We start from the raw sequence: 14,399 nt of genomic DNA on the forward strand, positions 1-14,399 counted from the left end.
ATATATTTGTAGTAACAGGATGTACGAGACACTTTAAAACTTAAAAATACACTTTTTTTCTTTAAAGGGCTCATGTTACGCTGTTTTCTGATCTCTTCTAATGTTTCCTCGTCACAAACAGACCTGGAGTTGTGTTTTTTGTTTCGATTTTTGTTTTTTTTCACATGTTCAACACAAATAAACTCTGCACATTTAGGCCGAGTTCTTCTCTCAAACTGAAAACACTCTGTTCCACCTTGTGATGTCATCAAGTGCTCCACCATGTTTTTATTAAACTCCACACACCTTCATTTCTAGAATCATTTGGATCATTTCAGGTCCTGGAATAACTGACGCTCTACAACTGAACTAAAGGTAAAAGGAGCTGTTAAAACCCGTTGAAAACTACCACTCGATGACATCACAAGGTGGAACAGAGCGTTTTGAGCTTTGGAGATGTAACAGACTGATAATAAAGTGTTTGAATGAAACAAAACACAACTCCAGGTGTGTTTTTGGGGAGGAAATAACACTATAACATGACTAAAACCTCACAAGAGAGTACATTTGTGTAATACAGGACCTTTAACATTTTGTGTCCAGTATTTTTTTCAGTATAAGTTGAATAAAAAATGTTCTCCAATCTCCAAAATAACTGTAACTTACAATATTTTTAAATGACAAAATATTTAAATATGTATAAATATTTATTTTGTTCACTGACCTAATTTCACGATGCATATATATTTTTAAAATTTAATTACACAGTTAAAAAGTACAAAGTAAATTTCATGCTAGTTTTAACAACACATTTAAATCTGCTCGTGGTAGTAGCAGCAGTAATAGTAGTAATAGTAGTAGTAGTAGTAATAGTAGTAATAGTAGTAATAGTAGTAGTAGTAGTAGTGGTAGTAGTAGTAGTAGTAGTAATAGTAGTAATAGTAGTAATAGTAGTAGTAGTAGTAGTGGTAGTAGTAGTAGTAGTAGTAATAGTAGTAATAGTAGTAATAGTAGTAATAGCAGTAGTAGTAGTAGTAGCAGTAGTAGTAGTAGTAGTGGTAGTAGTAGTAGTAGTAGTAATAGTAGTAATAGTAGTAATAGCAGTAGTAGTAGTAGTAGCAGTAGTAGGAGTAGTAGCAGTAGTATGAGTAGTAGCAGTAGTAGTAGTAGTATTAGTAATAATAGCAGTAGTAGTAGCAGTAGCAGTAGTAGTAGCAGTAGCAGTAGTAGTAGCAGTAGTAGTAGTAGCAGTAGTAGCAGTAGTAGTAGCAGTAATAGCAGTAGTAGTAGTAGTAGCAGTAGCAGTAGTAGTAGTAGTAATAGCAGTAATAGCAGTAGTAGTAGTAGTTTTTATTCCATGGTGAGGAGGTCTTGGTTGAGCGTTCCCGGTAGCGAGCGGTACATCTCTGTCTCCGCCTCCGTATCCGTAGTAACCACTCCAGAATCCATGGTGACCAGTTTGGTTGTTTTGGCCTCGACGTTCACTTCCTTTCTTCCCAAACCCGACTTCTTTCCCTCGAGCCAGTACGTCACCATGTCGCCTTTACCCTGCGGACGGGAAAGACGCAGTTCCGTCCGTGACCACTAGGACAAAGTGTATTTTCTCTATATTTTTACGCAGGTGGAGGTCCGTCTAGTCTCCACGCACCTCCATCACGTCTCAAGCCAGAACCAAACATCATCGCCCAATCAGATCTGTCCGTTTTTATTTTATTTAACTTTTTTTGTGATGTATGCGAAACGAAGAAGCTCATTGGTCGCCCATCGTTTTGAACTAAAATCACATTTCTCTCATTAAAAATTACGTTTCTCAAATCCACAGTGTTTTTCAGTCCCTTGTGATATTTTTTTTTCCATTCTTTTTTCTCCGTAAGCGGCCATATTTGTTTTCGACATGCGTGTCCGTGATTGGCTCGTCCACCTGTCAATCACGCCCATTCACCATTGACCAAACTCACATTTCACGTTTAAATCAGACAAACAAATAAAATAAAAATAAAAAAAATACTAGTTTGATAGACACAGCTGGACCAGACTCACCTTGACCTGCAGCGTCCCTCTACACTCCAGCACGTACCCGTCGACCTCCTCCAACAGGTAGAAGGCGCTAGAGCTGCACTGGATCTTCAGCGCTACGAACGAACACACAAGTATAAATACATGTTTCACTTTACTGCATGATTAAACTTTCACACACGTTATTAAAAGAACTGTGGACCAGATGTAACGTCTTGTCCGGGGCCTGTTCACGGACCTCAGCTTCCTGTTACATGGCGCCATTTTGAGGACGAAGGGCCACGGTGGTGATTACAGTGAGTTATTCGGACGGTACATGTTGGAACTTCAGTCTTAAGTTTGTATCACAATGAGTTTAATGGTAGAATTATTTAAATATGCAATAAAAAAGCACTGGCTATGATCACATGGGCCAATCAGGAGGTTTGAGGGCCACAAAAATTGGTCTGCAGGCCGCATTTGGTCCTCGGGCCGTACTTTGAACACCCTGATTTAAAATTGAATTGTTAATTTCTATGGCAACAGTTTTTCATCATTCTGAAACCCTTGGATTGTTCAAACTGCAATGGACTGGGCCGTCTAACTCCACAGAAAAAGCTCGTACCTGGAAACCCTGACGCTGTAAACGTCCACAGATAAAAAACCCTTTTCCTCACCCAGGCTGGTGGACTCCATCCGAGACGCCGTGTTCACTGTGTCTCCAAACAAACAGTAACGAGGCATTTTGGTCCCGACAATTCCAGCCACGACGGGACCTGAGGGAGAACAAGGACACATGAAGGACACATGAAGGACACGTGAAGGACACATGAAGGGCACATGAAGGACTCATGAAGGACTCATGAAGGGGACATGAAGGGGACATGAAGGGCACATGAAGGGCACATGAAGGACACATGAAGGGCACATGAAGGACACGTGAAGGGCACGTGAAGGACACATGAAGGGCACATGAAGGACTCATGAAGGGGACATGAAGGGCACATGAAGGACACATGAAGGGGACATGAAGGACACATGAAGGACACATGAAGGGGAAATGAAGGACACATGAAGGGGACATGAAGGGCACATGAAGGACACGTGAAGGGCACATGAAGGGGACATGAAGGACACATGAAGGGCACACGAAGGACAAACGAAGGACACATGAAGGACACATGAAGGACACATGAAGGACACGTGGAGGACACATGAAGATCGTATGAAGGATCTGATCTGCAGTTACATGGTGGGTTTGTGTAGTAGTAGTAGTAGTAGTAGTAGTAGTATTTGCAGTAGTAGTACCTGAGTGTATCCCAGCTCTGATCTGCAGCTGCATGTTGGGTTTGTGTGGGATCCTGAAGCTCTTACAGACTGACACCAGGTCCAGGGCCATACTAGCGATTTCTGAAGCATGAAGGATCCCGTTCTCTTTGGGCACGCCAGACACCACCATGTCTGAGACCAAAACAGGGGTATGGGGTATTAAAGAGGAGGTATTTACTTCTACGGGGTATTAAAGAGGAGGTATTTACTTCTATGGGGTATTAAAGAGGAGGTATTTACTTCTACGGGGTATTAAAGAGGAGGTATTTACTTCTATGGGGTATTAAAGAGGAGGTATTTACTTTATGGGGTATTAAAGAGGAGGTATTTACTTCTACGGGGTATTAAAGAGGAGGTATTTACTTCTATGGGGTATTAACTGTAACACATATTTAGATCACCATGTTTCCTTTTATTGTTTCGAAAATGCGAAATATGCCTCCAAAAATATAATTTCAGTTTCATTTTTGTCGCTCTGACTCTCCTCTTCCTTTGCTCTCTGTGCTAAGCCCCTCCTCCTTCAGAGCACTATCACAACACAATCAGCTGCATCGCACTAATGAAACTACTACACATCACACCAGGTTTGTGAAGTCGTAGTGTACAGTTTTGTGTCATGTTTTTGTATATTTATGGAGGATTGTCGCGTGGGAGCGTGGGTGATGTCGGCTTGTGGGCGGAGCCTCGTACAGAATCTTACAGCTAACAGTAAGGAGGGTTTGAATAGAGCTCAGGAGAGATCTCTAGATGACTCAAACATGCATGGATGACATATAAAAACCTCTTCAGACGTGTTTTTGATGAGGGAACGACGTTAGAACACGAGAGAAAGTTAAACAGAAAATCTCCTTGATCAGAAACAGTCGTCTAAATGAGCGGTTGTCTCACATGCGTCGCCGATTGTCTCCACCTTGTACACGTCGTAGTTGTCGATGATGTCGTCGAAGGTGGTGTAGAGTTTGTTGAGGAGATCCACCACCTGATACGGAGTACTGCTGCTGGAGAGCTGCGTGAAGCCCACGATGTCACTGCAGCAGGTACATTTAGTTTTTTAGATTTAGAGTTACTTTTACATTTCTAGCAGCATACTTTTACTCCTACTTGAGTCATATTTGTATTGAAGTAACAGTACTCTTACTCGAGTAAAAGTGGTTCCTCTTCTGTGAGTGAGTGTAAAGTGACTGGAGATTTATGTAATAAGATGAAATGATTTGAACGTTTGTGTTTCTTGCTCTTTCAGATGTGATTTAGTTTTGTTTCAGTTTGAAAATACCAGATATTTCAAGTTCAGTTCTTTCAGATACATTCACATTAAATATTAAATTAGACAGTCACACTTGAAGTTACTCTTACTTCAGTAGTACTTTCCCCAAATACTTTTTCACTCTTGAGTCATTTCTTGGACCACTGCTTTGTACATTTACTAGAGTTATATAATTTAGAAGTAACATTGCTCTTACTTGAGTATAATTTGTGGAATCTTTGGAACAACATGAGATCAGATCAGAAAGGCACTGTTTTTATCATCTTTATTTCCAAACTAATTTCAGCTCCTTTAATATATTTAAAAAAAGCAGATTTCTGACCTGAAGAACACGGTGGCGCTGGCGTAGCTCTGGGCCTGAGTGGTGATCCCCTGTCGCAGATCATCAGCCACTTGTCTCGGGAGCATGCCTTTAGAAAAACACACGGAACATTTTTTACTTTTATGTTACCAAAGTGTTTTATTATTATTATTATAAACTGAATTCTCACTGTAGAGCAAACGGTCGGTTTTCTGCTTCTCGTGCATCAGATCCTGAGTTCGCTCTGCAACCAGGACCTCCAGGTGTTTACTGTACTTCTCCATCTACAACACAGTATTAAAGAGGAGGTATTTACTTCTGTGGGGTATTAAAGAGGAGGTATTTACTTCTACGGGGTATTAAAGAGGAGGTATTTACTTCTATGGAGTATTAAAGAGGAGGTATTTACTTCTATGGGGTATTAAAGAGGAGGTATTTACTTCTATGGGGTATTAAAGAGGAGGTATTTACTTCTACGGGGTATTAAAGAGGAGGTATTTACTTCTGTGGGGTATTAAAGAGGAGGTATTTACTTCTATGGGGTATTAAAGAGGAGGTATTTACTTCTATGGGGTATTAAAGAGGAGGTATTTACTTCTACGGGGTATTAAAGAGGAGGTATTTACTTCTATGGAGTATTAAAGAGGAGGTATTTACTTCTACGGGGTATTAAAGAGGAGGTATTTACTTCTATGGGGTATTAAAGAGGAGGTATTTACTTCTATGGGGTATTAAAGAGGAGGTATTTACTTCTACGGGGTATTAAAGAGGAGGTATTTACTTCTATGGGGTATTAAAGAGGAGGTATTTACTTCTGTGGGGTATTAAAGAGGAGGCATTTACTTCTATGGGGCATTAAAGAGGAGGTATTTACTTCTATGGGGTATTAAAGAGGAGGCATTTACTTCTATGGGGTATTAAAGAGGAGGTATTTACTTCTATGGGGTATTAAAGAGAAGGTATTTACTTCAATGGGGTATTAAAGAGGAGGTATTTACTTCTGTGAGGTATTAAAGAGGAGGTATTTACTTCTATGGGGTATTAAAGAGGAGGTATTTACTTCTGTGGGGTATTAAAGAGGAGGTATTTACTTCTATGGGGTATTAAAGAGGAGGTATTTACTTCTGTGGGGTATTAAAGAGGGTATTTTACTTCTGTGGGGTATTAAAGAGGAGGTATTTACTTCTATGGGGTATTAAAGAGGAGGTATTTACTTCTGTGAGGTATTAAAGAGGAGGTATTTACTTCTATGGGGTATTAAAGAGGAGGTATTTACTTCTGTGGGGTATTAAAGAGGAGGTATTTACTTCTATGGGGTATTAAAGAGAAGGTATTTACTTCTATGGGGTATTAAAGAGGAGGTATTTACTTCTATGGGGTATTAAAGAGGAGATATTTACTTCTACGGGGTATTAAAGAGGAGGTATTTACTTCAATCTGGTATTAAAGAGGAGGTATTTACTTCTACGGGGTATTAAAGAGGTGGTATTTACTTCTATGGAGTATTAAAGAGGAGGTATTTACTTCTATGGGGTATTAAAGAGGAGGTATTTACTTCTATGGGGTATTAAAGAGGAGGTATTTTACTTCTACGGGGTATTAACTGGTAACATGTCCCATATTTAGATCACCATGTTTCCCTTTCAAAATGTTATATTCACCCAAAACAACAACATGTTTCATAAGTTTCACTTTCGTTTTTGACGCTCTGAGTCTCCCCTCTCTTTGCTCTCTGCGCTAAGCCCCTCCCCCTTCAGAGCACCATCACAACACAATCAGCTGCATCGCACTAATGAAACTACTGCACATCACACCAGGTTTGTGAAGTCGTAGTGTACAGTTTTGTGTCATGTTTTTGTATATTTATGGAGGATTGTCGTGTGGGAGCGTGGGTGATGTAGGCTTGTGGGCGGAGCCTCGTACAGAATCTTACAGCTAACAGTAAGGAGGGTTTGAATAGGTCCGGGGAGAGATGGTTAAAATACTGAAATCTGCTCACCAGGTTCATCATCATATCGACGGGGCTGCCTTTGACGGGATTGATCCGATGGACAAACTTCTTGATCTGCTCAAACGTAGGTCTCTGCGCGGGATTATTCGAACGGCACCTGCGGATCAGCTACGGCGACACCCCAGGGACAGAATACGCAAAAAGCAAACGGAAAAACAATAAATGTGCGGAAATTTTGGACAACTCAACTCACCTCCACGTAGTCGCTGGGACAGGGGCAGGAGTTGTCTGTTTTGCTTCGGATCAGTTCAGGCAACGGGAGACACCAGGATGTCTCCAGGTTCGACTCCTCTGCCTAAAATTAGAGTAAAATTCGAGTAAAAATGCTCAAAAGCTTAAAAAATTTGCATATTTTATGTTGCTCTGGAGTATAAGTCGCATAATAATGAAGAAAAAAACATATATTAGTCGCACTGGACTATAAGTCGCATTTTTTGGAGGAAATACATTTTACAAAATCCAAGACCAAGAACAGACATTTTATCTTTAAAGACAAATTATAATATGTTTACGTAAGATATTAACAGTTAATCAGATACGCTACATGTCTGAAAAGGAAATAAATACAGGGAAATTAAATATGAAATGTATAAAAGAAAATGAGTCAAGTAAATTTCCTCACAGGTATTACAAACACACCCGCGCGATCTAGTGGTCAAACGAGTGAACTGTAACATGTATAATCAACCGTTACATAACACGTAAACGCGTACGTGAAGCACAGACAGAACTGAACACGTGTCTGGTTTGTTCACGTAAGATATTAACAGTTAATCAGATAAATAAAGAAGAAAAAACAAGCGACAAGTTTACTCTGGATCTCACTCCAAATCGATAAATCCACTGAATTCTTCATCGTCGGTGTCACTTCTGAACATCTCCACCTGCTCTAAAGGAAGACAGCTGGTACAAGCCTAGAGCGCCCTCATGTGGTCGTCAGTGTGACAATAACAAAGATGTGAAATGATATATTTTAATTATTTCACATATAAGTCGCACTGGAGTATAAATCGCACTGGAGTATAAGTCGCACCAGCCAAAATATGTGTAATAATGAAGAAAAAAAGTCGTACCGCCGGACAAACTATGAAAAAAAGTGACATTTATAGTCCAGAAAATTACTTTATTTTTTTATATGTTCTATTTACATATATTTAAATTAGTTTTGTGATTCTTATTTTCTCATTTTTACTACAGTGTGTTTTTCTGACTTACAGGGACCGGATCACTGCGAGTCACAATCTCCAGCAAAATGATGGAGTAACTGTAAAACATCACAGTATTTGATAGTATTTTATAATCTGAATCACAATAACACAGTGAAAGAGTTTTGTTTATTGTTATCGGTCCGTACCAGAAGACGTCTCCCGGCTGAGTGGGCTCCAGACTCGAGTTCTGAAACTCGGGAGGCAGATACACCTCCATCAGTCTCTGCTGGTAAAACGACACCGGCTCCGCTCCATCATGGCGACGAAATGTGTTCAGACCAAAATCTACACGAAAAACAAGCAAAATGTCATATTAGACGTGGGTTTTCCCTTCTAAACCAAACTAATCAATGGACCCCAACGCAAGAAACCGCCCATAAACTGTCGGTACCTGTGATCTTACAAACCCAGCGGTCGTCCAGGACACAGTTGAGTGATTTGAGGCGTCCGTGGCAGATCCGGTGCTGATGGAGGTACGACATTCCTCTAGCAATGTCCATCGCGAAAGAAAACCTGAAAAAAAGACTTCAACGATTTACAGTGGTCCCTCGTTTATCGCGGGGGTCACGTTCTAAAAATAACCCGCAATAGGCGAAATACGCAAAGTATCAGCTTCATTTTGTACAGTTATTGGTTTTTGTCTGTAAAAAACCCCTCACCACACACTTTATACACTTTTCTCACACAGGAATTAACATTTTCTCACATTTCTCTCTTGTTTAAACTCTCTCAAAGTTCAAACCTTCGAAGATTTTAAAAATAAGCGCAGTATTATAGAACGAAACCAAAGATCAAGACCTGTTTGATTGGCTAAGGGACTGTAGACCATTGTGTCGTGCGTCCTGATTGGCTGTTGGACTGTAGACCATTGTGTCGTGCGTCCTGATTGGCTGTTGGACTGTAGACCATTGTGTCGTGCGTCCTGATTGGCTGTTGGACTGTAGACCATTGTGTCCTGCGTCCTGATTGGCTGTTGGACTGTAGACCATTGTGTCGTGCGTCCTGATTGGCTGTTGGACTGTAGACCATTGTGTCGTGCGTCCTGATTGGCTGTTGGACTGTAGACCATTGTGTCCTGCGTCCTGATTGGCTGTTGGACTGTAGACCATTGTGTTGTGCGTCCTGATTGGCTGTTGGACTGTAGACCATTGTCCATCAGTCTCCTTCTTTCAGACAAATTTACATAAACGTTGGATCTCAGTGTGACTCTGAAGTGCTGTACGTTTGCAATTTGTTTTCTCCCCGACAAAACCCACAACGTCGATGAAACGTTCTGCACCGACAAAGACGCCTACGAAGGTTTGAACTTTGAGAGAGTTTAAACGAGCGAGAAATGTGAGAAAATGTGAACGCCTGTGTGAGAAAAGTGTATAAAGTGTGTGGTGAGGGGTTTTACAGCCAAAAACATAGAGAATAATGTAAAAAAATAAAGCTACTTTGCAGATTTCACCTAAAAAAAGATGCAAAATTGCTCTAAAAGATCCACGAAACGAGACCACGAAAGGTGAACAGCGATATAGCGAGGAACAGCTGTACAATGAGGATGATCGTACCACAGTTTGTGAAACACTGCCCCTTAGAACCACAGAAACGCCGCTTTAAAGTCCGCCTCCGCCCACTAGAGGTCACTAATCTTCTAAGCTCTGACCTGAATCCCCAGTTGAGCGGGATCTCGTCGTTGAGCAGCACGTCGTTCAGACTTCCTTTGGGGCAGTACTCCGTCACGATGGCGACGTTGGGCGCCTCCACGCACCCCCCGATGAACTTACACAGGTTTGGGTGATCCAGCTCCCTGAAAAAGACAACGTTAACTTTACACAAACGCAAAAAAAAATCATAAAATCGCACCATCCTGTAGTGTTCGTGAGCAGTTACCTGACTTGTTTCACTTCCTGTCTGATGGTTTTGGACAGAGAGAACGTCTTTGTGTGGATTTTCTTTATCGCGACAGTTCGGCCGTCGCTGAGGGAAAAACGTCGTTAGATTTGGAAAAAAAAATGTTTGGCAACTTTTGTCAGTGGTAAAAGCCAAAGTTAAATCTGACACTTGGACAAAACGTCTTCACTTCTACAAGCCGCTTCTTCAGTTCTCGTCAGATTACTGCTGGACACCGTCTTATAAACATTTAACCTTAATAGGCCTATTGGCTCGCTATACTGTCCTCTTTGTGTCCTTTGTTTGCTTTGGGTTTGAGGGTGGAGTTATAAATGGGGGACAGGTGATGTCTAAGGTTGTCTTTCCTAACAAATATTGCTTCTTTAACTCCCCTCTGAACTCCTCCTTTGAACTTTTGTCAGGTTTATCATTTTACTTCCTGGTTGGACACGGGCAGCAGATCTGACATATGACGTAGAGGTAATTCCGTAACTGTTACCTAGCAACCAAAGCCCTTATGGTTATTATTTGCCAATTAAATTATCTCTGCGTAACCGTAGTGAGCGCGACGTCACCCACAGCGTTCAGCTTCAGTCAAATGAAGCTCATCGAGGCTAGCAGTTATAGCGGCTAATTTAGAGACAATTTACATATTTGGAATTCCGACCGCGAGTATCATAGCAACCAAAGAGCCAATCCAAAGCCAGGATGTTGAAGGTAACGCCCCTTCCTGTCCGAAACTCAAAATAACTAAAAATAATAATGATAATAATAATAAATAAATAACGCGATATAACAAATCATAAAATAAATCAACTGAAAATAACTTAAAAAAAAAACAAAAACTCAAAATAACTAATAAAATAAAGACAAAAAAAAATCAAAATAGCTTAAGAAAAAAAACCCAACAACCTCAAAATAACTCAAGAAAAAAAAAAGAAAATAAATCAAAATATCTTAAAAAAAAATTAAAAAAAATGAACCCACGATCATGTAAAGCGGGTTTATACGAACATTTAAGATCAAAATGATGGGGGGGGAAAAAACGCTAAATAACTCATAAAAAAAAATTAACTCATAAAAAAACAAACAAAAACAAAACAACAAAAACTCAAAATAACAAAAAATAAATAAATAAATAAAAAAAATAAATAAAAATAACAAAAAAAAATGAAGAAAAAAAATTAACTCAAAATAACTCAAGAAAAAAAATAAAAATAAAAAAATAAAAAATGAACCCAGGATCATGTAGAGGGTTAATACATTTAAGACCAAAATGAGTCTTAAGCCGCAGGTACAGAGAGAGGACACAGTTTTTCAATAGAAAGTGAATTGGAGCCAGAGTCCATGGAGCAGGAAGTGCACAACATGCTCACTTCCTGTTTGGAAGGCAGCAGCTAGCAGGTTAGCTGTGTCCGTGTCTAGTGTATGTTCTTGGCACATGTTCCGTACTAGATCCCGGTGCAGATGAACGTCGTCCTCTTGGCTCCTCCGGTGCAGCAGCTCAGAGCCGTCACACAGCTGCTGTTACTCTCACTGTTCCCCAGAGGAGCACTCGCAATACTGCCCATGGTCACACGGCCGCGCTGGTCTGAGGACGAGCCAAGGACACGCAACAACACGCAACGACACGCAACAACACGCAACAACACGCAAACATGTTTATATCGCGACAAAAATACGTTTAGTGTTACGTTTAGCTCACAGTGGATACGTTTGTTTATCCATGTTCTGACGCTGTTTCCTCCTCAAAAACACACACTGGAGTTGTGTTTTGTTTCATTCACATGTTTGAGTCACTTTATTATTCGTCTGTTACATTTACAAAGATCAAAATGTGACGTTCCACCTCGTGATGTCATCAAGTGGGAGTTTTCAACAGGTTTTAACAGCGACGTTTTAACTTCAGAGCAGCAGAGATGATACAAATGAGTCTAGAGAAGAAAGAGAGAGGAAAGAAAGAGGGATGAGAGAAAGGGATGAGAGAAAGGGAGAGAGGGTGAAAAAGAGGGATGAGAGAAAGGGAGGAGAGAGGAAGAGAGGGTGAGAAAGAAAGAGGAGAGAGAGAGAAAAGGAGAAAGAGAGGGAGAGAGAAAGGGAGAAATAGAGAGAGAGAAAGGGAGGAGAGAGGAAGGGAGAGAGGGTGAAAAAAGGGTGGAGAGAAAGGGAGAAATAGAGAGAAAGAAAGGGAGGAGAAAGGAGGAGAGGGTGAGAAAGAAAGAGGAGAGAGAGAGATAAAGAGGGAGAGAGAAAAGGAGAAAGAGAGGTAGAGAGAAAGGGAGAAATAGAGAGAAAGAAAGAGAGAAAGGGAGAGAGGGTGAAAAAGAGGGAAAGAAAGGGAGAAATAGAGAGAAAGAAAGGGAGGAGAGAGGAAGAGAGGGTGAGAAAAAAAGAGGAGAGAGAGATAAAGAGGGAGAGAGAAAAGGAGAAATAGAGAGAAAGGGAGAAAAAGAGGGAGAGAGAAAGAAAGGAAGAAAAAGAGAAAAGGAGAGAGATAGAGGAAGAGAAAGGGGGGTTAATAACAAAAGAAAGAGAAGGAAGAAAGTAGCTGATAAAAGAGAAAAAGATGGGGAGGACAGAAAAGAATTCCAGGCCTAAAATGATCCAGATGATTCTAGTGAAGGTGGAGTTTAAAAACACAGTGGAGCACTTCCTGTATCACCACATGATGACATCACAAGGTGGAACAGAGCGTTTTCAGTTTGAGAGAAGAACTCAGTCTAAATCTGCAGAGTTTGTGTTAAACATGTGAGAATGAAACAAAACAAAACAAACACACTCCAGGTCTGTGTGTGACGAGGAAACGACATTAGAACAGATCAGAAAAAAGAGTATTATTACTGTTAAATAAAGAGAAACTGTAAGAGGAGCTGTTGGGAATGTGCACAGGCGGGGATAGGGGGAAGGTGAAACTGATTTTTTTTTTAGCACTCAAGTCTTTAATGCAGGACAATACAGGATTATCCAAACATGCATGAATCAAAATAAGCTCACATCATTATGACATGATGTTTAGGCTTTTGTAAAAACAGTCTGCGTCAGTATTTCTGATGAAGAGGTTCGTCATTTTAAAATATCGATAGAAAAATGTTAATATTTTTGTACCTTTTTCGATTTTGGAGTAGTCGATAATCCAGCTCTCGTCCCAAAGCAGCTTCTGTTTCTGATACCAGAGCCACTGGAACCAAACAGAATGAAAGAGAGGGGTATTTTACCTCTATGGGGCATTAAAGAAGAGGTATTTACTCCTATGGGGTATTAAAGAGGAGGTATTTACCTCTGTGGGGTATTAAAGAGGAGGTATTTACTTCTGTGGGGTATTAAAGAGGAGGTATTTACCTCTGTGGGGTATTAAAGAGGAGGTATTTACGAGGAGGTATTTACTTCTATGGGGTATTAAAGAGGAGGTATTTACTTCTATGGGGCATTAAAGAGGAGGTATTTACTTCTATGGGGTATTAAAGAGGAGGTATTTACTTCTACGGGGTATTAAAGAGGAGGTATTTACTTCTACGGGGTATTAAAGAGGAGGTATTTACTTCTGTGGGGCATTAAAGAGGAGGTACTTACTTCTATGGGGTATTAAAGAGGAGGTATTTACTTCTGTGGGGCATTAAAGAGGAGGTATTTACTTCTATGGGGTATTAAAGAGGAGGTATTTACTTCTATGGGGTATTAAAGAGGAGGTATTTACTTCTGTGGGGTATTAAAGAGGAGGTATTTACTTCTGTGGGGTATAAAAGAGGAGGTTCAGTGATTCTACAGAAATCCGCCATGTTTTTCAGTCTCTTTTGTGACATTTTGTATTTTCTTTCGTCCCTGTTGTCGGCCATATTTGACAGACCGTGAGTGTCCCTGATTGGCCCATCCACCTGTCAATCACGCCCACCTGAATTCAAACTCACACGTCCGTAAAATATTTAAAAAGTGTGTATTTTCAGTCCTACGTTTTGGCATATTCTGGAGTATTTCTAAAGTACACAGTGTTATTTTCAGTTTTATAGTTCAGTGTTTGGATTTATCTTTCATGTTTGAAGTTCTTACGGTGCAGAGGAAGGCGCAGCAGGTGCAGAGGATGCCCAGCGGCAGAGCGATGCCCACTTTGGCGCCCGTGCTCATGGGACACTCCCCACAGTCGGCGGGACAGGTGCGACAGAGCTCCGCCTCCTCGCAAACGCCGTCTCCGCAGACTCGAAACACAGACACAAAACGTGAACAGCGACCTCTGCTGTGGACGCTCGGTAACATTTCAATTCATTTATTCAATATAGACTTTGCAGCTGATGTGGCGTGATGCTAACAGGAGGCACTGCTCTGTCTGAAGCTCTGTTACTGCGGTGAATATCAACAATCTGACTATGCAGGACTGACGGCTGAATCTACGACAGATGAGCAAATCTGTGCTGTTAAACAAGCCCCTCTCAAATAGCATTACAG

At 40.7% G+C, this 14,399-nt stretch overlaps 1 protein-coding gene across 1 annotated transcript in view; it reads right to left on the bottom strand.

The window, feature by feature from the left end:
* Positions 1 to 1,329: 1,329 nt before the first annotated feature.
* LOC117386643 (atrial natriuretic peptide receptor 2-like) overlaps positions 1,330 to 14,399 on the bottom strand; it is a 19,474-nt gene continuing 6,404 nt past the window's right edge. Inside the window, exons 7-23 of the mRNA XM_033984054.1 lie at positions 14,007 to 14,152; positions 13,068 to 13,140; positions 11,415 to 11,553; positions 9,963 to 10,049; positions 9,736 to 9,879; positions 8,479 to 8,600; positions 8,234 to 8,372; positions 8,095 to 8,143; positions 7,073 to 7,174; positions 6,868 to 6,987; positions 5,059 to 5,152; positions 4,890 to 4,977; positions 4,192 to 4,331; positions 3,283 to 3,435; positions 2,652 to 2,750; positions 2,020 to 2,111; positions 1,330 to 1,527 (exon numbers count right to left, since the gene is read on the bottom strand). Of these exons, the coding sequence (XP_033839945.1) occupies positions 1,330 to 1,527; positions 2,020 to 2,111; positions 2,652 to 2,750; positions 3,283 to 3,435; positions 4,192 to 4,331; positions 4,890 to 4,977; positions 5,059 to 5,152; positions 6,868 to 6,987; positions 7,073 to 7,174; positions 8,095 to 8,143; positions 8,234 to 8,372; positions 8,479 to 8,600; positions 9,736 to 9,879; positions 9,963 to 10,049; positions 11,415 to 11,553; positions 13,068 to 13,140; positions 14,007 to 14,152 (1,985 nt within the window). The remainder of the gene's footprint in view (positions 1,528 to 2,019; positions 2,112 to 2,651; positions 2,751 to 3,282; positions 3,436 to 4,191; positions 4,332 to 4,889; positions 4,978 to 5,058; positions 5,153 to 6,867; positions 6,988 to 7,072; positions 7,175 to 8,094; positions 8,144 to 8,233; positions 8,373 to 8,478; positions 8,601 to 9,735; positions 9,880 to 9,962; positions 10,050 to 11,414; positions 11,554 to 13,067; positions 13,141 to 14,006; positions 14,153 to 14,399) is intronic.

The sequence above is a fragment of the Periophthalmus magnuspinnatus genome, chromosome 18 (assembly GCF_009829125.3).
Source record: "Periophthalmus magnuspinnatus isolate fPerMag1 chromosome 18, fPerMag1.2.pri, whole genome shotgun sequence".
Lineage (NCBI taxonomy): Eukaryota > Metazoa > Chordata > Actinopteri > Gobiiformes > Gobiidae > Periophthalmus > Periophthalmus magnuspinnatus.